The 23,288-nt window shown below is 41.6% G+C and overlaps 1 protein-coding gene across 1 annotated transcript in view; it reads right to left on the bottom strand.

The window, feature by feature from the left end:
- The window catches only part of LOC145415663 (cytosolic carboxypeptidase 1-like), a 340,545-nt gene that overhangs the window by 121,135 nt on the left and 196,122 nt on the right, over positions 1 to 23,288 (bottom strand). The window contains exons 12-13 of the mRNA XM_080284878.1: positions 17,974 to 18,136; positions 12,740 to 12,824 (exon numbers count right to left, since the gene is read on the bottom strand). Of these exons, the coding sequence (XP_080141004.1) occupies positions 12,740 to 12,824; positions 17,974 to 18,136 (248 nt within the window). The remainder of the gene's footprint in view (positions 1 to 12,739; positions 12,825 to 17,973; positions 18,137 to 23,288) is intronic.

The raw sequence follows: 23,288 nt of genomic DNA, 5'->3' as shown, positions 1-23,288 counted from the left end.
CATTCAACATTATGTATGTTAAAATCACCCAAGATGGTAATTGCAGTGTTAAGGGCAAGATTAAGGTTACTCAACTGTGTGGAAATGGAATCAAATACACTGGGTTCAGAAGAAGCATTGGGGGAGCGATAAACTACACAGCTATATTTGGTAATATTTTGACAGTTTAGTTTATACAACGAGTAATCAAAACTGCGTGAAGTGAAGTTTAAAATGGTGTCAACTGCATATTGAGATTTGATAACACTACGTTACATATATGTGTTCTATTTGTATTATTTATATTACGGTATATGATATTACCATGATTCACAGTTTCACACAGTGTAGATATTTAACAAAGAAAAATATGCTTTTTAAATAGTGCAGGGATGTGTCTGTCCCAATGGTGGTGACATCTACCGCAATACTAGGCTTTTCAGAAGCACCCCATTGGGAAAGAGAACTGGAAAAAGGATTGGTTCAACAGAAGTATACAACAGCTAAAAAAGAAAGGGATGTGGCATGGAACAGATGGAGAAAGAGAGGCAATAACAGAACAAAGGAAGAGTAAAAATGGACTAGAAATGAATAAACTGTACAAAAATCTGTAAGGAGGAAGAAAGAAACTTTGAAAGAGGTATAACTGACAAATGTAAGGAAGAGCCTAAATTGTTTTATAGGTTTGGCAATGGCAAATTGAAACACAGGGAAAGAATCAATAAGCTGAAAGTAGAACAAAAAGTCTATAAAGATGCAGTAATGCAAGCAGAAATAATGAACAAGTATTTCCAATCAGCTCTCACTAAAGAATGTGATTATATGGAAAGGGTGGGTGTGACTAGAAATGTAGTGTTAAAAAATATAAAAGTGGAAGTGCAGGAAGTGTATAAATTACTGGAAACTCAAGATGTAAAAAAGGCCCCAGGGCCAGAGGGGATCTTGAATTGGATAGTAGAGGAATGGAGGGAACAACTGGTGGACAAGATTCATGGTTTAATTGGGTGTTCTCTGGAAGAAAGGACAGTGCCTCAGGAATGGAAGAGGGCCAATGAGGTACCAATTTACAAAGGAGGAAATAAGGAAGATCCCCTGAATTATAGACCAGTGTCCCAGACCAGTATGGTCACAAAATTGTGCAAGAGAATCCTGAAAGATAGATGGATAAAATATCTGCAGGAGATGGACATTTTGGCAGAATGTCAGTTTGTATTCAGAAATGGAAGGTCATATGCCTCAGATTTGCTGAGCTTCTACTCAAGGGCAATTGATGTGCTGCTGGAGAGAGAGAGTTGGGTGGATTGTGTGTCCCTAGATCTGGAGAATGCCTTTCACAAGGCACCTCATACATGACTTGTGTGAAAATTGGAGCACATAGGAGGACTAAAGGGAAACCTCTTGAAGTAATAAAAGCCAAGATGTCATTTTTTTTTTTTTTTTTTTTTTTTTCATGCAAGGAAGAAGGAACCAAAAGCCAGGAGCCTGCAAACTGTTCCTTCCAAGAAAAAAACAAAAACAATACAGAAGACAGCCAAATTCAAGATCTGTTCATTTCGAGATGCCTGGACACACTGCATTTCAAAGACCGGAGATCACAGAAAGTAGGAAATACAGACAGAGGGAGACAGTTCCAGAGTTGAACTGCTGCATAAATGAAGGACTGGAAGACATGGTTAACTCTTGCATTAGAGAGCTGGACAGAAAAGGGATAAGAGTTTGTTGCTAAAAGGGTGCCATGCACCCATCGTAGAGGTGGAGGGATGCAAGCAGACTGTTCAGAGGAGCAGTGACCACTGAAGTAACGACAGAAAAGAGCTAAAGATGGAGGGAAGTAACAGGTGGAGTCCCACAGGGCTCGGTGCTGGCGCCTGTATTGTTCCTGATTTATGTCAATGATATGGTGGATGGATTGATCAGTTATGCAAGTCTCTTCGCAGACGATGCAAAAATCATGAAAAAAGTAGAAACTGAAGAGGACTGTAAAATACTGCATGAAGACCTGGACAGGATTTACAATTGAAGCCGGGTATGGGAAATGAATTTCAATGCAAAAAATGCAAAATATTGGAAATGCATACAAGTACCAAGAGGCCATCCCTGAGTTACTCGATGGGAAAGGAAATGATCATAAAAGTGAGAGAAAAGAAGGACCTGGGAGTATAGGTCCAGGATAATTTATCACTTGAAAAACACATTAACAAAACTGTCAGAGAGACATATAAGCTCTTGACAAACATATGAGTAGCATTTCATTACATAGATGATGAGATGATGAAAAAATTTATAGTGGGTATGATACTCCCCAGTGTCAGTGCATATTGCTGTTAGTGTGTGTGTGCGTGCGCACTTGTTACGTTCCGAGTGGTGACGTCATCGGAAGGGTCTTGCGGTATGCAGGCAGAGCCCGCTCACTTGGAAGTGTGAGGCCAGTGAGTTCAGTTGTTTTGCATCCTCATACTGGTAGCAAAGCGTAGTTCGAGCATAATGGCATCGTGCTCAACTAAGTGGTCTCCAAAACTTGAAAATGATTCTGCCTATGAGAGTTGGAAGAAAGACATCGACATTTGGTGCGAACTGACAGACTTACTGAAAAAGAGGCAAGCTCTAGCCATTCACCTTTCATTGTCAGGAAAAGCGAGGGTGGTGTCTTCAGAAATTAACGCTGCTGATCTGAAGGATGATAATGGTGTTCAGACCTTGTTGAACAAACTAGATGGTTTATTTCTCGTCGACAAAGGACGTCAGCAGTTTGCTGCTTTTCATGAATTGTACAACTTCAGAAGACCTGGTGATATGAACATTCGGAAGATCGTGGCAGAATTCGAGCATGTTTATTTTAAATTTACGAAGCAGGACATGCAACTACCTAATTCTGTGATGGCTTTTATGTTCTGGCTTCATGCAAACTTTCAGATAGTGAGCAACACCTAGTGATGTCTGTGATAACTGAAGTAACTTACGAAAATATGAAATCTGCCCTGAATCATATTTTTGCTGGAGAAATTTGCGGGCAGAACGATGCATCGGTGTCTGCCAGTGAGATGAAGAGTGAACCAGTTTTTTGGAGTGACGAAGTCGGGGGTAAGGAAACGTTTTACGTTAGGGGTACTCGACGTGGAAGGACAAGGTTTCGGGGTGGTGCAGTACGTGATCAAGGTCGTGGTGATGGCCGTTCAACTATGTCTGCTAGAATTTCCCAACGCTCATACACCGGCAGGAGGCAGAACCCGCCCGGGCCTGATGGTAAAGTGTAGAGGTGTTTAGTATGTGATTCTCGATTTCATTGGGCATGTGACAGTCCAGATGCATACGAAAATAAAGGCAGTCGAGAAGAAAATTATGAAACAGTGCATCTGTCATTATTTATGGGCTATGCGGATGATACTGCTAGTAGAGGTAAATTACTGTACAGACGCTTGTAGAAGAATCAAAGGGATGTGCTGTTCTACACACAGGGTGTTCTACAACTGTTTGTGGGATTGAATGGATCAATTGCTATCTATGTGATCTCAGTGATTACGAACGTGAAGCTGTAACAGAAGAAAAGTCATCCTCAACGTTTACTTTCGCTGATAGTGTCACAGTTTCTTCCCTCAAACGTGTTACTTTGCCCTGCTACATCGGAAATATGCGTGCAACCATTGTGACTGATGTGGTGGGCTGCAATATTCCCTTGCTGCTGAGCAAACGTTCCATGAAAAAAGCAAAAATGGTGATTAATTTTGAGAGTGACCAGGTCAAAATTTGTGGAACTATCGTTAATTTGAAGTCCTCATCTTCAGGCCATTACTTGCTTCCAATTTCTTTGTGACTATGCCGAGAGTTTTGTGAAACGATCGCACTGGCATCTCTTGGGGGTGATGTAGACAAAACTGCTTCGAAGCTTCACAGGCAATTTGGACACCCAACATCGGCTAAACTAATCATACAACAGATGCTGGAATTAAAAGTTCAGAACTGGAGCAAGCTATCAAGGATGTATCTGATGCATGTACAGTCTGTTGTAATTACAAGAGAGCTAAGCCCTGACCCGTAGTCAGTTTGCCCATGGCATCCAAGTTTAATGACGCCATAGCTATGGATTTGAAAGCTTGGGGAAGGCATTATTTCTTAGTCCTTGTTGATTTGGCAACCAAGTACTGCACCGCAATGGTAACTGCGGACAAATGTATGACCACCATTATCAAAGGGGTATTTCGGAGCTGGATTGTTCTGTTAGGCGCACCTGGAAAAATTCTTACAAATAATGGGTGTGAATTCAACAATGCCGAAATACGAGCATTGGGAGAGGCCTTTAATATCAAGATCATGACGACGTCTGCAGAGAGTCCATGGAGCAACGGAGTATGTGAGCGTCAAAATGCAGTCATAGGTGACATTGTTAGGAAGATAATGGCTGATAGCCAGTGTGACTTGGATGTGGCCTTGGCTTGTGCAGTATCGGCAAGAAATGCTCTCACCAACTATGCAGGTTTTTCTCCTAACCAGCTTGTTTTTGGTCAAAACCCTGGCCTGCCTAATGTGTATGCAAATGATCCCCCAGCCTTGGAACCTACATCACCATCAAAAATTGTGAGGGACAATTTGAAAGCTCTTCATTTAGCAAGACGAGTTTATAAAGACTGAATCGGGTGAACATTTGGTTAGGGCTCTGCGGCACAACATACGTTCAAATGACTTAAACAACATCTAAAATGGAGATGAGGTCTTCTACAAAAGAAATGACAGTCATGAATGGCATGGTCCTGGTATCATAATAGGCAGAGATTGAAAACAAATTCTGGCGAGATACGGCAGTGTCTACGTGCGAGTGCATGTATGTCGTCTAGCACGTGCTCCAGAACGAAATACTACAGTTGGAGACAGCGTCAGTAGTTATGAGGAGAACAGTGTAGCCCAGGAGAAGCCTAATGATGATTCTCTGCAAGTACTGAATGACTATCCACCGGATGATGTCGGAAAATGGTGCAGTTCTGGATGATCAGCCTCCCACAGTTTCTCTGCCGGTTAAGAAGCCTCCTAAGGTTTCTGTTGGTTAACGTATAAAGGGAATACATTCAGAAACTCGAGAGTTGGTGACTGGAAGGATTGTGAGTCGGGCCAGAAAAGCCACTGGAAAGTACAAACACTACTACAATTTGAAGAGGGACTCTGATGGCAATATTGATTGGGTGGATCTGCAAAATGATTTCAGCACATGGGAAGTAGTTGATGCTGAAGCAGAGATGCTTGTTCTTTTCAACTCTGAGGACGTATTATGCGCCAAGGAAAAAGAAATTACAAACTGACAGAATAATGACATGTATGTGGAAGTAGATGACGTTGGGCAAGACGCCATAATGGTTCGATGGGTTGTGATGGAAAAAATGAAAAACGAGAAGCTGATTGTTAAAGCCCGTTTAGTCGCCAGAGGATTTGGGGAAGACACAGTGGATCTCCAGAAAGACTCTCCTACATGCTCAAAAGAGACTGTGCGTTTGGCACTTTCTTTTGCCTCCACCAACCAATGGGATTGCCACACTATGGACGTGAAAGCTGCTTATCTGCAAGGTAACGACACTGAGAGAGTTGTTCATTTACGTCCTCCGCCTGAATATGCAAACGGTAAGCTGTGGAGACTAAGGAAAATGGTTTACGGTCTTTGTGATGCTGCTAGGCATTGGTACCTGCGCGTTAAAGATCAGTTGTTGAGTCTCGGAGCTAAAGTGTCATCACTGGATTCAGCACTGTTCTCTTGGAGTAATAGGGGCAAGATCGAAGGCATTATATGCATTTATGTAGATGATTTCCTTTGGGCTGGTACACGTGAGTTCGAGCAGCAAGTGATAAACAGTTTGAGCCAAATATTCCTCATTGGCAGTTCGGAGTCAAAAGGTTTCAAATACGTTGGTCTAAATGTCGTCTCCAACAGCGATGGCAGTATAAAGCTTGACCAGTTCCAGTATGCTTCGTCTTTGAAACAAATCACGCTGAGCAGACATTATGCAGCAGTAAAATCAGGAGAGCTGTCTGAGTCTAAGAAAACTGAGTACCAAGCATTAATTGGGCAGCTCAATTGGACTGCCACACACTCAACCAGATATTGCCTTTGATGTGTGTGAGTTGAGTATGACTAGCAACCGAGCTACCATAGCAGATTTGCTTAGGCTCAACAAGGTGATTGCAATGGTGAAGACTGACAACATGAAGAATGGGGCCACTCAATGAATGTTATATTGAGTGCTTTTCAGATGCCTCTTTTGCCAACCTTGTAGGAAATGGGTCTCAGGGAGGCTTTGTGATCTTCCTACGAGATGCTAGTGGGGCAAGATGTCCCTTATTCTGGCAGACTAGAAAGATCAGGCGGGTCGTCAAATCTACTTTATCTGCTGAAACGTTGGCACTGCTTGAATGTGCTGAAACTGCTGTATATCGTGCCAACATATTGCATGAGGTTTTTGGATGTGGAGATTTCAAGATCAAGTGTTTCATCGATAACAAGAGTCTGGTGGACGTCCTTTACTCCTGTAGGAGTGTAGAAGACAGATGACTGCACATTGATATTGCTGTATTACAAGACATGTTGGAGCGAGGGGAGATTGATGAAGTGTCTTGGGTGGATACATCACAACAACTGGCTGACTGTCTCACCAAGAAAGGTGCCTCGACTGAGTGGCTGTGTGCAGCAGTCAGCCGGGACTAGAAGGATTATAATACATCAAGGGACACCACATATCTGTATGTGGTTACAGACTGGGTCTTAATGGTACTTAAACAAAAGTTTCTGTATTGGATACACAGTGTGTACAGGACGCCAATAATCCATTCAGTTTCGTCCTTGGGATCTTTCATCAAATTAACCCCTTAACCGCCAGGCATCACTTTCGTGACGCTTGGGAGCAAGGGATCATACTGTGGGGCGTCACTTTTCTGATTCTGTGTTATTTTGAATTCGCCCGGGCTTTCAAGTGGTGGCTTGTATCATCTATCAGTACTGCCAATGTCCAACACTAGTCAGCACTCCTAAGCTCATCTGTACTCCCATCCATTGTTGACAATTTAGCAGTTTCTCCCCGTTCTTGACTCCCCTCCCTACCTTCCCTCCATTAACCTCTCCTCTCGCCTGCCCGGCCGTGCTACGCTAAGTAAATCTTCCCTGAAATTTTCCACTGATTTCATCCATTGAAATAAGCCCTGTGCCCTATTCTTATACGAAATAATATACACAAAAAAGAAATAAGGTAAGTGATTGTGCCATACACGTGGAATTGGTTAATTATCACCTGACAACACCTCACGTGAACTCGTTCGCTAATTTCCACTGTTTATTTCCCCTTGAAATATGCCATATAATCTATTCTCGTAATAAAAATATATATAAGAAAAGAAGGGAGAAGCCTAAGTGATATTTACATTCACCTGGAACTACCTAATTTATTATGTATTGTCTAGATTTCCTGCCAATCATTTAATGGCGTATATATTAGCAGCTCTCACAGGGCTGACATTGGCAGCATTGCACTCCCCCTAGGCAGGGCACCAGCATCAGTTTACTGTCGTCTTTCAAGGTGAAAGCACGTTGGATTCGCGCCTGTCAAATTCCGCCGCTTTTTAGCCCCATGCAAAGGGCCCTGTGAGCTCTACCCCCTACTAAACCTCATATGGAAAGCGGTAAAAGGCTAAGTGACTGTTGTGGAGCGTGAACTGGCTAATTTGTCAATGAACATGATAGAGTGAAGGGAGAAACCTGTACTGTACACAGGAAAAATCATCTAGTAAATTACCAATATGCTGGGAATCAAACCAGGGACTCTCAGATGAGAGCCAGGCAGCATACCACTACACCACGACCAGGTAAAAGTTAACTCACGTTGTCACAATCTTGTAACCAACGTCCCTCTGCCCCCACTGTGGGCATCAAGAGGATGAGTTAACCCCCTGGCACTCGGGCAAGTAGATGCTTTTAATCTATCCCAAGCACTTACGGCAAGTCAGAATGAAGGGAGAAACCTGTACTGTACACAGGAAAAATCATCTAGATTTTTCCTGTGTACAGTACAGGTTTCTCCCTTCATTCTGACTTGCCGTAAGTGCTTGGGATAGATTAAAAGCATCTACTTGCCCGAGTGCCAGGGGGTTAACTCATCCTCTTGATGCCCACAGTGGGGGCGGAGGGACGTTGGTTACAAGATTGTGACAACGTGAGTTAACTTTTACCTGGTCGTGGTGTAGTGGTATGCTGCCTGGCTCTCATCTGAGAGTCCCTGGTTCGATTCCCAGCATATTGGTAATTTACTAGATGAACATGATAGAGAGTGACTACGATCTTTCTGGTGGGTAAAACAGTGCAAATGTAAATGTAAATACAGTAATGTGTAAATAATGTGTAAACAGCAAGTGAAAGCAATGAATGTAAATATAAGTGAATAGTGGAAAATAGTTTTATAAGTTACTGCAAGTGACAATGCCTAACACAGTGTAAATAAAATTGAAATGTAAATAATGTAAATAAAATAGAGAATGTACATAGAAATGTAAATGAGTAGTAATATAAGAATATGAGTATATATACTAGAAGTAATGAAAGGGAAAGTTTCACTCTAGCATGTATGAATACTATGAGTTATGAAAGTGAAGGTGAAAGTGACATTCACTCTCAATGCTAGTATACAGGACGAGAAAGTGAATGCTACGTATTTTACTGAAAGAGAAATTGAATGCCTACAGTGACAATAAACTACTATTACTGAAGGAATCTTATGGATAAAGACTGTAGATATAAATAAGTGTTATACTGTATAGTAACAGAAATATAAAGTGTGAGGGGTTTTACTCGTATGAATAATAAATGACAGAACACTAGCGGCGAACGATCGGAAGTGGGAAAGTCATACGCGCTCGTAATTTTCATTGCCTTCACAGTGTTTTTTATTTTTGGAGTATGGATTCCAAACTATCTGAGAATCACAGAATAGTGTTTCTAGTGATAATATCTGGCTGTGGTAATCATATTACGGGTTGTCGGGAAGTGTAAATCGGAGACTTAGTTACACAACTTCAGAGGTCTCCACAAGTCCTAAGGTACTCGACGAAGGCTCAACAAACATCCCAGGAGAAAGCTGAAGGTATGTGCCATATGCATATGTAATTTTAACATTCTAGGACTAATAACTGATTTTTGGCAAATATTTTAAGAGAGTCTGTCGGAGCGCGAATATGCCCGCGGGACACGCAAGTCAAAGCAAAACAAGCCCGCGGTTTAGGGGTTAAGAAGAGAGGACGAGAGTGTTAGTGCATATTGCTGTTAGTGTATGTGTGCGCACGCACTTGTTACGTTCCGAGTGGTGACGTCATCGGAAGGGTCTTGTGGTATGCAGGCGGAGCCCGCTCACTTGGAAGTGTGAGGCCGGTGAGTTCGATTGTTTTGCACCCTAATACCCAGGTTGGAATATGTGGCAGTGGTGTGGTCCCAACATAAAATGAAAGATATAAACAAGATTGAGAGAACAGAAAGAGCAGCAACCAAGATAGTCCCTAGCCTGGCAGATCTATCATACAAGGAAAGACTACAAAATCTGGGTCTGCCTTCCTTAGAAGAAAGACGAGAGAGGGGCGACAGGATTGCAGTGTTCTGGGCCATGATGGGAGTAGACAAAACTGACAGAGCAGATCTGTTTTTATGGGATGGGGTGCAACGAGAGGATGTGGAAGGAAATTGAAAAAGACAAGTTGCCTGAAGGATATCAAAAAATACAGTTTTCCATATAGATGCACTGGCCTGTGGAATATCCTTGACAAAGAGATCGTCCAGTCCAAAAACTTAAATGAGTCTGATGCAAAGTTTGACTAAATCGAGACATGGAGATGGGACCCCAATAGTGTAGCTTATTTCCTGAATATCGCAACTAGGTAAATACACACACACACACACACACACACACACACACACACACACACACACACACACACACACACACACACTACACTACTACCACATCACACCACCACCACCACAAACACAAAATAACCATGCGAGTATCACATCACATTACAAAGTATCGGCAGTAACTATTTTTAAATCTCATTCGTTCCAGATCTATTTACAATACAATATTCCAGTTTGATCCATTCTCTTCATAAAGAAGTGTGCTTCATGATTAAAAAGTAAAGGCAAGTTCTTGTCACAGATCTATGGTGAAATCGAAAAACGAGTAAACTGATGTGACAAAGATTTCCTTCATACTGCGCTGAAGCTTTATTTCTTTAAACTCTTTTAAATGCAAAATTATTTGGTTTATTTCTGTTTTGTTAGTTGCAATGTCTTCTTCATTATTTTTTTCTTTTCATCAGTGCTACATTATGTCATTACACACATTAAAATGCAACAGTACAGTGTAAAAGGGGAAAAATGCATATAGTGTAATTACAGTGGTCCCCTGGTTACCATGCATAACTGGTACTGTGCCTAGTGCACTGTACCAAAAGCACAAGAATCTATGGGATTTATCCTAATTGGTACTGGGCACCCCACTTGTAAACCTAAATTATCTCCTTACAACAATTTATACCCACCAAATACATACATATAAGGTAAGTATGAAAAACACACATACGAATGATTAGGTTAATAGAAAGTAATGAAAAGGACACAAGAAGGAAGAAACACATACCACAGAGTGATATGAGATGGGCTAGAGATAAGGGGTTCTAAAGCTAGGGGATGAAGAGCTGATGGTCCCCATCACCTGGGATTAACTTCTGAGTAAGGCCTCAAATCTGAATCCCTCAAACCCAACAGAAACCACAGACACTGCACCATCACTGTTGGCAAAAACCAACTCAGGTGCACAAAAGATGCTTATTAGCCAAAAACCGTGTGATATCAGCAGGGGTGCAGATTTTCATCTAGCAGTGGTAATGAAAACCACTATAACCAAGTGTGTGGTGTCTGATAAGCAAGGGATCACTGTAATAATTTGACACACCAAAGTGTCAGTGTGCCTTCCAATAACTACTGTGTTTTCACAACTCCTTTTCTTTGGTTCTATTACCATACAATCATCCCGTTTGCTTCATACTCTTCTCAAAGAGCTGTATTTAAAATTTTGTAATACAGACAACCACTTTTCAACACTCTCAGCATTATCTCACTTAAATCCTGGTATGAATAAACTGGTGTATACACAATAAGCATACAGGGTGCAAACATTTTTTTTTTTTAACTCTTATGTTCAATAAAGTGAGTTAACATAACTTTGTTTGTTACTCTGCCATCCTCATCATTTCCTTTTTTAATCAGTATTGTATTATTGTCAATGCATCAAAATAATGCAGGACAAGGCAAGGGAGAAAACTGTTTCACAATTTTTACTTATGCTCACTGATATGTTTGGGTTTTTGCCATTCTATTTCAGTTTTGAGGTATCATATGATAATTCTATATTCTTTACCTCTGACTACATGCTTTTCATAACAATACTGTATAGCTATAGCTATGGGCTGTGTAGCTATAGCTATGAGCTGAAAAACACACCTCAGTGCATGTTTTAGCAGCACATGTCAAGAAGGGAATTTAGAAGTCTGGGAGTTCCAAAAGTCAGGCATCCATGAGGATGTTAAATTTATGAAGGAAATCTATTGGTGACAGTTAATGAATTCTCTGTTTAACTCTTACAATTTCAGAAGTCTCTCCTCAGCTAAATAAATCACCAGGCAATAGTAGGATAAAACAAAATGTATATCACACAGACTGAAAGGACAAACACTAATGTATGAACTGTCCTTAAACTATGGTGTACAGGGAGTATGCCTGGGAAGAGGTGATGAAGCTGTGTATGTTTCCAACCTGTAACTATTTGGCACAACTGCATCTACCAAGTGCCCATTCTGAGGTCACTGAACTAGGAACCCATTGGTGCCCATCCATGTACAAATGCAGTGATGAGAGCAGTGGGGTGATGCTCATAAACTACGGTGTTAGGCCAGCTGGTGTCAGAAATATCTATGACATCATCATCTCCATACACAACCTCTTTAAACTCTTTCCTGTACCTTGTGAAATATAAGGAGCAACTTCTTCAGTATCAACGGAGCGTGGTGCAATGGCAGCTACATAACCCAACCGAATAATGAGAGATACCTGTACCTGCATTATTTAGTCTACTCTTGCCGGTACTACATTATTTTATCTAGCTTATAAGAGCCCCCTTTGTTGTAATAGGATACATGAAGGCTATATCTAATCCTTCCAGTTCAGAAAGTCTCCCATGCTGGCAGAAGCAAAACATAATATGCATCAACATATGGTCCAGTACTAACAAGGGTAAACCCGTCAATCTGATGATGTACTTTTCATTTTATGATTGTTCTCGACAGTTTTATTTAGCGTGGAGAGACTTTGTGAACTGGAGAGGTTTTATGCAGTTTCACTCATCCCTTCAGTACAAAACATCTTTTGAAAATTGAATTTAACTGTCTAGTGGTAGCATGAATGAATAAAAGGCATGATCATACTAAAGAAACTAATAATGGTTAATGTGGTCCCAGGCCAATCTGAAAGTGAACTTAGTGGACTTCAGACTGAGGCTGCCCTTTTCCTGCAGTTCACCATTGCCCTTCTGGAGAAGAGGAGGGAAGTGATAGAAGTTTACATATATCAGTAGCACTATGTGAAGGCATTTCTCTCCAGCACTAGGTTAATCATAAAATAGGGTACCAATATAGCTGCAACCACAAACCTGGGTAGGCTTGTAATACTGCCCTGTAATGGTCCATCTGAGGCCAGCAGGTAGTCTAGGTCGTACACCACTCGCTCTAGGTACACCTCAGGATGCAATACTCGTTCTACTGTACCCAGTGCCTTGTTCCTGAGGTGGGTGACAGGGGAGAAGAATTCAGTCTACAAGAGGTCATAATATTTAATCAAAACTTTGTATAATACCTTTTCTTACATTATATTTTTGTATATCACTATAGCCTAATCCTAAATCCATTACTTTCATTAGTCTACATATACTACACAGTAAAAGCTCGACATAATGGACTTCAACAGACCAGAATTCGTTTTTATCAGAATCGAGGAGCTACCGGATTAAATTCTTATATACTGGAAAAACTCTGATAGAGATAAAGGCAGTCCTGACTGCCTAACCATTCCAGCTATGTTCACCAGAATAAGTTAAATAAAAGACAGCAGAGAATAGCACTGTATTATTATATATACACCTTGGTCCCTATTAACATGCTTTTATGGTGGATGAGTGTGCTCGCAGTATTTGATATCACACTAATTGAAACATATAACTTATGGGGAAAAATTCATTTGGTGGATGAGTGACTCCAACTTTAGAGGTTAAACTTTTAAACACTGACAATTATCCTAGTACTAAATAATAGTTTACGTACATACACCCACATGCGTACACACACCCTCGATGAGCTGGTCTAAACTAGTTTGCTCCTGCCCTCCCCCCCCCCTCTCTCTCTCTCATACCCCTCGATGAGCTGGTCTAAACCAGTTTGCTGCCCTCCTCCCCCCCTCTCTCTCTCTCGTAAATAATACGAAGCAATACTCACACACATTTCACTAAAATCATACTAGAGTGGCTGAAAGTGTTATTTTAAATTATACTGTGAATTACTGTGACAAAGTACAAGTGATTTAGTGATATTTTTGCTATAATCAAAGAAGTCATATGCTAAGGGCGTTAGCAAGCGAATATTTTTGCAGTTGCAAACTGTGCAGCTATTCTATTAAATAACTCATGACATTATATCAATAAGTTTTATAAAAGTAAATGGTAATAAAAGACATTCATGAAGTTTTATAAAGTTTGTAATGGTTTTCCTCTTATCGCTAGTTTCGCTAAAGTCTAGTGTAAACACTGGATTATCATAATAAAACCATACAAGACTGGCTAGAAGTGTTTTTTGTTTTATTTAATATTATTATTGTAATTATTCTCATGAGGTAACGTGGCAGTAATCCTAATATGTACGGAAAAAAATCTTGTGGTGTGGTGGAAACATCCACCTCACTGGGATCTTTCCAGCGTCAGACGATCACAACACACCTTGTATTCTCTCAAATCATTCTCTGGGCTTGGAGTACATACAGACGTGCAGTTTGTTGCAAATGATAGTAGAATGACTGAAGTTTGGTTGATACGAATATTAGCTCTTAAGATTATGGATCTATCTATCTATCTATCTATTGCCAGACGCCTCAATCCCGTTTGGGGTGGCCACAAACAAATCGCCTCCAAGTCGCCCTGTCCCTCGCCATTTCACTGCCCTGCTCCCAACTCACACCCCCCTCTCTCATATACCTCTCCACCCCATCCCTCCATCTCATCCTCGGTCTCCCCCTCCCTCTTCCACCCTCCACCTTACTCATATACACTCTCTTCGTCAGTCTTTCACCCTCCATCCTCTCCACATGGCCAAACCACCTCAGTGTGTTCCTCACAACGCTTCCTATCACATCCACATCCACACCACAACGCTCCTTTATATCCTCATTCGTCAGCCTGTCCCTCCACGTGACTCCACAGGCTCCTCTTAAATAACTCATTTCCACTGCTCTCACTCTTGACTTGTGTCCTTCCAACAATGTCCAAGCTTCACTTCCGTATGTTAGAGTTGGTATCACAATACTGTCATGTAGTAACTTTTTTACTTCCATGCTCACTTCCCTGTTTCTTATCACTGCTTTCAAGGATTATGGATAAGTGGGATAAAACACAAGTTGAAAACACACCATTATTCCCCACTGCTCCTCAATGACCTGCAGACAAAGGGTTAAGGCATCTGCAGCAGCCAACATTGGGTTGATCTGCATTATGGAGAGCTCTCCTGGTGTTTCTGGTGTTGCTGACATCGGTGTAACCTCCTCTTGTCTCACCTCCTGTAATGCATCCTCGATAGATGCTGCAATAATCACATCTTCTGAGGTGGAATCACCAGCATTGTTAATTTGAGACGTTGTGGATATTAAGAGACAGCTTGCACTATCTGGGAATCACACTATTTCATCATGCGCTAACTGGGACCCTGGTGTACTGTATTTTATACCATTTGATTATTGTAGTGAATGTATAATACAGTACGGTATTGCAACGATAGTGAAAACAGTTTAAAAACCGTTGGTGAGATCTGGGCTAATGTCTGATGTATCAGAAAAAGTCCGGGTTAGCAGGGGAATGTCCAGATGTCGCTTTTATCAGAATTTTGCTTTTTCGGAATGGCTTGGGCCCGAATTAGTATGTCAGAGTGAGGTTTTACCATACTGTATTGCAGAAGAGTATCATTACCACTCCTGACTTCTCATATTCATGCCATACCAATGTCCCACAAGCATACAATAATGTGGGTACTACTATTTCTTCATGCACTCATCTTCCAACTTCCTTACTTGGTGTTCTATTCTATGTCAGTGATATCACAGCATTAATTGCTTTTTTCTTTCAGCCACTCTACTTTCATTTTATTTTGTTTCGTTTCATTTTTAAGGGCTCCAAAATGCTTGCACACATCGACCTCGGTAACCTAATGGCAACTCTCCATGCTGCTCGATCTCTGGCAGCCTCCCTATTCAGTCCCTTGTTCCTGAGGTCACGCTCTATGACCTCGTCTCAGGTCTTTTTCGGTCCGCATCCCTACCCCCAGTGTTCACATTTCTCATATCTACACCCAACTATCATCCCCCATCCTTTCCACATGCCCAAACCATCTCAACCTACCTCTCCTCATCATGACACCAATACACCCTAGTCCTATACTTCCTCTAACTCCTCCATCATATACCTAGCCCCCCCAGGCCTTGCAATCTAGGACGTATTGCACATCCACCTGGTCATTGTCATTTCTGTAAGTCTGAGCCTGCAAATATCTTCTTAAGCCCAGGTCTCACTACTATTTAGTATTACACGCTTAACACATACCACAAACAAAGATTCCTTATCATGGAGGGACAGCCCTCTCAATGTCAGGAGAGGCAACAGCTCCCTGAACTTACTCCAACCACTCCTCAGTTTAGCCACAAAGCAAGTTCCAACCCCACCTCCAGCATGCAACGTATTTCCCAGGTAAAAAAAACTCTTTCACACACTTGAGAGACTCCCCAGCAAGATCAATCCTTTCACACCTGACAATCTCCACATGCTCTCTCCAACACTCCACACACATGAAATCAGCATTATCTCACAGTCTACCTCTAATATCACTACATTTCTTACGCATATCACAAACACCGCATAAGATGGAATTACTTCCCATGACCTAGTGGCAAACCGCACATGACCACTCTCCCTCTTCTCTGACAGTACTGCCACCAACTCTAGATACCATCACCTTTCTTCTATCTGCATTTACTCTCAAGCCCATGTGCCCCACACCATCTCTCCATTTCCTAAATCTTTCCTCCACCTCCCATTCACTCTCTGCAATCAACACTACATCATCGGCATAGAACTTCTCTCACAGAAGTCCATGGCTGAAGTCATGTACGATATCTTCAAGCACCGTGATAAACAATAAGGGCTTCAAGACTGACCCCTGATGCACACCAACATGCAAGGAAAACTCATCACTCAAATCTCCATTCATTCTCACCTGGGTGCATTCACCCTCATACATAGCCATAACCACCTTAACCAGCCAGCCACTCCTCGATCACAAACTTTCTCACTGCCCGCCTCACCACCTCCCTAGGGACTGTCAATGACCTTCTCAAAATCCACAGAAACAAAGTACAGATCCCTTTTCTTTCCTATATATCTTTCCTGAAGCTCTCAAACTATATGACATCAGTGGTCCCTTTGCCTGGCATAAACCCAAACTGCATCTCATCACTATTCACTCTTTCTCTAATCATACCTTCTAGAACTCTCTTCATTAATTCATTACCTGGTCCACGAGTTTTATGCCTCTACAATTTCCTCTTTCCAGAGCATCACCCATCCCCTTGTAAACATTTACAAAATCACACTCTTCTACCAATCATCTGGGACAACACACTCATATGTAATTGTATTTATCAAATCAGTAATTAACCCCACTCCTATATCTCCTGAGACCTTCACCATATCAGCAGTCAACCCAGACACAACTGCCGCCTTCCCCACCTGCATCCAGCCTATTGCCATGGTCACAGTAACAACACCAATCAAAGGCCAAGGGTTGAACACTGGGTCCACTGACTCCAAACCTTTCCTGTTCCAGTCAAACTCCTCATTCAAGAATCAGTTATAATGTTACTTCTTTTATGTATTTCCCTCTCATTTTCTAAATTCCACCACTTCAAGTGTTCCCCCATTTACCTTGACATTACATAGAAAGTTAATGCCACTTCCTTCTAAAAACACCCTTAGGTTCCTCTTATCTGTGTTAAGTTTCAGACCTCACTGCTCACTAACAATACTCAGTTCACAAACCTACTTTTTACTATTGGCCTGTTGTTGCAACCTATAGAAGATGTCTATCAACCCTATGGACAAAATCAAAGAAGGAAAGAAGCTCAATCTCTCCCTCTCTCCTCCCTTCTTGTGTCTTAAGAACATGTCATCATAACTGTAATCCTGAAACACTTCTTTTCCCACCTGAGGATAAGACGAAGCAAGGTCCATAAAATGAGGAAAATTAAGCCACAAAGAGGGAGATTTATCAACAGCATACTTAGCAAAATGGACCAGTAAAAATGCTACCCAAACAGCAAAGGTTGCTGCAGCATACATGAATTACTAATCCATCCTTGTACAAGTACTGATGTATTGTTGCTTTAACCTAACAAAATTTCCCAACCTATTTCAGCTTTGTTGATTACTATGAACTGTCAGATTGGAAGGTTCAACTGAGTAGTAACCAAGGGAACATACTCTACATCATAACTAGGGATCATAAAATTTCATACAACCATGATTTAATATATGCAACCTTTGTGTTGTCCAGTTCCATCAATGTAAAAAACTTACAATAGTAAACAACTTCCCTGAAGCTAGAATTGTGTACTGTACTGACCTACACACTTTGCGATCCTTTTCATACAGCTGCTCCAGGTGCACTGGGCCACGTGCTCCCACCAAGTCTGGATATGCAACCTTGACAAACCTCACCAGACTGTGGGTCTGGTCAGCAGCCTCCAGATATATCTCAGGATCCTCCCATCCATCACCACCACCACCTTCACCTCCCCCGTCACTACTATCTGCAAAAGAAGGGGTATGGCCTGTGCAGGACTAGTGTTCAAGTGTCTTCATACAGTGGTCACTCAGAAACTTGCAATCTGTATATGACAAATTTGAATGTAAGTTCTCTACTTCCAATTATTTCATTATTTTTTTTTTTTTTCTGAGGATGTGTGGATTAAATTATTTCCATACCTGTCTATCTTTCCTTAAAGCCAATGAAAAGCATAAAGCCCAACCTCAAAATATGACTGGGTTATGTCAAGTTACAACCAATCGTACAGTAAAGCCATTATAACATGGCTCAGTGAGAATATGTTTTTGGTTGTGTCACTTGGCCTAAAAAGTCATAAAACAAATTTCCAACTTAAAGTGGTTCCATGGCCGATCTGAGTCATCACCATGGGTCCTCCCCAAAGGGGTAGAGCTAAAAGCATGCAATCAGCTAAATACTGTACTTACTGCATTACAAAGACAGGATGGCACTGTTAGCGTGCATATTTACGTAAACACCTCTTCATTTTCCAGTGAAGGAGCTACAAGCACTGAGAATATTTTGTTATTTATCAAAAGCGAAGTGAGATGTGAGATACATAGATGGAAATGAGCAAAGCTGAAAGTAGGCGACTAGCTACAAATGTAACACACACGAGAGGCTGGTGCTGCCAGCATTGTATATTAAGTTAACATTTTATTATTTTGTACAGAAGGGCCTACAGGCACTGAGAAGATTTAGTTTTTTACTGAAAGTGTGGGTGAGATGCACGGATGGAAATGAGTAGGGACAAAAATGTGTGACTAACTATATATGGTACGTAACATGAAGGAGATGGACTGGTGCTGCCAGCATGCAGATATGTAAAATTTTTTTATTACTTTTCCACAGTGTACTGGTGCAAGTGTGAGGAAGTGGAAGTATGGATTGGGTATATGTGCAGGAGCAGGTGAGAATGAGAGGGCAAGGGAGGGTGTATGTAATGTTATGTGCAAGAGATAGAAAGAGACTATAAGAGAGTATGGATCAACTGGTTCAAGGACTGTGTGGGCAAGTTTAAAGTTGGAATACAAGCATGGGCGATTGTGTGTGTATATGTGCCAACAGAGGACCGTGCAAATAGAGTACAAGAAGAGTTCTGGGCAGATGTGGAAGCATGCATGGAAAAGTTCGAGAGGAGTCAGAGAGTGTTTTTGATTGGAGACATGAATGGAGAAGTAGGGAATGTCAGTGTGGATGGAGTAGTGGGTGAGTGGAGTGTGCCTGCTGAATGATAGTGCACTAGCTGCCATTTGTGCAGGGAGGGGGTTGGTGACATCCATACCCTCTTGAGGCACAAAATAATCCACAGGTACTATACATGTGGCAAGTGATGAGAAGGGTGGGTGATGAACTAAATGAATGGAAGGCAATGACTGATTATGTGTGTCAGGATGAAAGAATAAGAAGGTATGTACTGGATGCAAGAGCATACAGAGGTTGGGGGAGTGGACTTTCTGACCACCAGTTGATAGTGGTGAAAGTCAAGTCACAAATGTAATGAATGAATGGACAGAGACTAGGGCAGGAGGAAGTAGTCCATAAAGGAAGGTAGAAACGTTGCAAGAGGACAAAAAAAGGGCAGAATATAAGAGGGAAGTGGAGGTGCGATTGGATAAACATAATTTGGAGCAGATGGGGGAGGTGTAAGGTGTGTGCAAGATTTTCACAGAAGAAATCTCTGCAGCATGTAAGGTGGTGTGTGAGGTGAAGAGAAGACAAAAGGAGGTGCAAGGAACAGAATGGTGGAATGAAGAGGTGAGACAAGCTGTGGTATTAGAAAAGATAGCATTTAGCAAGTGGATGGGAATCAGAGGCATGGAGGAAGTTGAGAGATCGAATAAGGAGTTATATGTACAATGGAAGAGAGAGGGGAAAAGATTAGTAAGAATGAGTATGAAGAGAGTGGATGAGGAATTTGGAAGAAATTTGGGTGTAAAGTGGAGGAAATGTAAGAAATGTTCTGGAAGGAGGTAAAATGACTTAGGGTGATAGACAAGGTAGTAGGGGAGTGAAAGATAAAAATGGAAGATTAACAGTGGAGAAAGGAGACAAAGTGAGCAGATGAAGAGAACACTTTAAGGGATTATTAAACATGGAGAATGAAAGTGATGCGAGAATATGTGGATGAGGAATGGCTGGGAAAAGGAGGGATATGAGAAGGGAGGAAGTAATCAGTAGGATGGAAGTAGTGGAAGCAATGAAGAAAGTCAAAATGGGGAAGGCCCCAGGAACTGATGGACTGTGTGATGAAATGTTGAGGCAACGAGGGAAAGATAGTTGTAGGATGGATATGGAATATACAGTATGCAGATTGGCCTGGGAGGATGGTAGAGTCCCAGAGGATTGTGAGTCAGGTATAATTATTCCCCTGTACAAAGGAAAACGAGAAAAAGAAGTATGTGGTAATCATAGGACATTTGTATTATTAGTGTATAGGAAAAGTATATGGTAGGATACATACTGACATAGTTAGGGAAATAACAGAGGAAATAATTGGAGAAGAACAGGGAAGTTTTAGGATGGGATGAGGGTGTGTAAATCAGAGATTCATCTGTTTGAGAGGAATGAAGCCACAGAATGTACAGTGAGGTTGGATGGTGAGGATATGGAGAATGTGAATGCGTTCAAGTACTTGGGTAGTGTGATGAGTAAGGATGGAACGTTGGGGGATGAAGTGCATGAAAGGGTACAGCAGGGAAGGAAGGTTGTTGGTTCACTGAAAGCAGTGATGAGAAATAGGGAGGTAAGTATGGAAGTTAAGAAGTCACTGCATGACAGTATTGTGATCCCTACCCTGAAGTATGGAAGCGAGGCATGGACCTTGCAAGAGGGGAACAAGTCAAGAGTGAGTGCAGTGGAAATGAGTTACTTGAGAGGAGCATGTGGAGTGACATGGAGGGACAGGTTGACGAATGAAGAAGTGAAAGAACGTTGTGGGGTGGATGTGGATGTGGTTGAGAAGGTAAAGAGAAATACACTGAGGTGGTTTGGACATGTGGAGAGAATGGAGAATGAAACACTGACTAAGAGGGTGTATGTAGGTGAGGTGGAGGGAGGGAGAGGGAGGGGTAGACCGAGGATGAGGTGGAGGGATGGAGTTGACAGGTATATGAGGGAGGGGGGAGTGAGTTGGGGGGAGGGTAGTCAAATGGTGGGTGACAGAGCAACTTGGAGGCGTTTTGTCTGCGGCCACCCTTTGTGGAATTAGGGTGTCGGGCTATAGATAGACAGACAGATAGATAGATCTGTAAGTCTCTAGCGAAAAATTTTCTAGAGAAGGGAAAGAAGGCTTTCATGGATTTGGAGAAAGCACATAACAAAGCAGATGGAAAAGGAATGTGGAAAATATTAAGAATATATGGAGTAAATAGAAAGCTGTTGAATGCCTTGAAGAGTATCTATAAGGGCACTTAGGCTCCAGTGGGCGTGGATGGTGAATTGAGTGAATTTTTCTATCTGACTGTTGGACTGAAACAGGGATATGCCACGTCTTCATGGTTGTTCAATCTGTATATGTATGGGGTTATAAATGAGATACAAGGTAGGGTGGTGGATTTTGGAAAGGCCCTAATAAGAGAGGGCAGTGTTTGGAACTTCCTGTTCTGTTGTTTGCAGATGAAACTGTACTAACTGAGGTTGAGGGGGAACTGCAAGGCTTGGTGAATGAGTTTGGGAGTGTGTGTAAGAAATGGAATCTAAAGTAAATGTAGGGAAGAGTAAAGTTATTGTTTTCGAAAGAAAAGGGATCACTGAGAGCACAGTGAGGTTGGATGATGATGAAATGGAATATGTGAGTGCTTTTATGTACAGTACTTGGGTAGTGTGATGAGTAAAGATGGAAGTTTAGAGAATGAGGTGCTTGAAAGGGTACAACAGAGAAGAAAGGTTGCTGGTTCTCTGAAAGCAGTGACAAAAAATAGGCAAGTGGGCATGGAAGTAAATTCTGATTACCAACTCTAACATTTGGACGTGAAGCTTGGACCTTGTTGGATGGACACAAATCAAGAGTGAGAGCAGTGGAAATGAGTTGCCTGAGAGGAGCATGTGGAGTTACATGGAGAGATGGAGAGACAAACTGACAAATTTGGAAGTGAAAGAGCACTGTGGTGTGGATGTGGATGTGATGGAAAGTGTTAAGAGAAAATAATACCCTGAGGTGGTTTGGTCATGTGGAGAGGATGGAAAGCGAGAGACTAACGAGGAAAGTGTATGTAAGTGAGGTGGAGGGGGGAAGTGGGAGGAGAAGACTAAGGATGAGATGGAGGGATGGAGTGGAGAGGTATATGAGAGAAGGGGAGTGTGAGCTAGGTGGTGGGCAGTGAAATGGCAAGGGACAGGACGACATGGAGGCGATTTGTCTGTAGCCATCCTTTATGGCATTATGGTGTCTGGCTATGGATAGATAGATGGATAGTACAGGTATACCCAAGTTTAACGATACAATTGGTTAGGTAAAAATCCATCGTAGGGTCGGATATCGTATATCAAGGTAGATTTAACATGTAAAGTAATGGAAAGTATTTTTCAGCCTTGAGTTTCTCCCCCAACCAAGTCCAAACCCCACCCAAATGAGCCCCGAAACAAGTTTAAAGCCAATCTAAATGGCCTAATAACTGTAAAAGAAGTCCAGCCACTAAGAATACAGTAATCCCTTGATTATCCGTCTTAACTGAGCCAAAGGCATGACCAGATACAGCCAAGGTCTGGATACGGAGCAATATCCTCTACTATACCCATACCCTACCTATACCCATACCCAACCTATATGTACAGTACCCCTCCTAATGGGGTGCTTTGGGGCCGCCATTGAAGTGGTCGAGCCTGCCACTGACAGTGAACAGTCGCACTCTCATGAATCATTAATAATATATCTTTGTGTGGACTTATGTTTCAAATTAATGTTTGTAATGTGTAGAGGAATTATTTTTTCTCAAATAATTGAGAAGAAATGAAGGGAAACTACTTATTATTTTCATAATAATACGTAAAAAATATTTATCCAGCTAGATTAGCATCAAATGAACTCCAAGATCCTCATTTATTTTGCATTAGTAGTCTTTTATTGTACTGAAAGAGGTGGAGTTACATTACTCACTATTGGCTGGAACGAA

This window comes from Coenobita brevimanus, chromosome 103, assembly GCF_032717465.1.
Source record: "Coenobita brevimanus isolate Jiangsu-jjx chromosome 103, ASM3271746v2, whole genome shotgun sequence".
NCBI lineage: Eukaryota > Metazoa > Arthropoda > Malacostraca > Decapoda > Coenobitidae > Coenobita > Coenobita brevimanus.
Note: the sequence above shows the minus strand (reverse complement) of the source record. Positions and strands in the feature narration are given on the sequence as shown.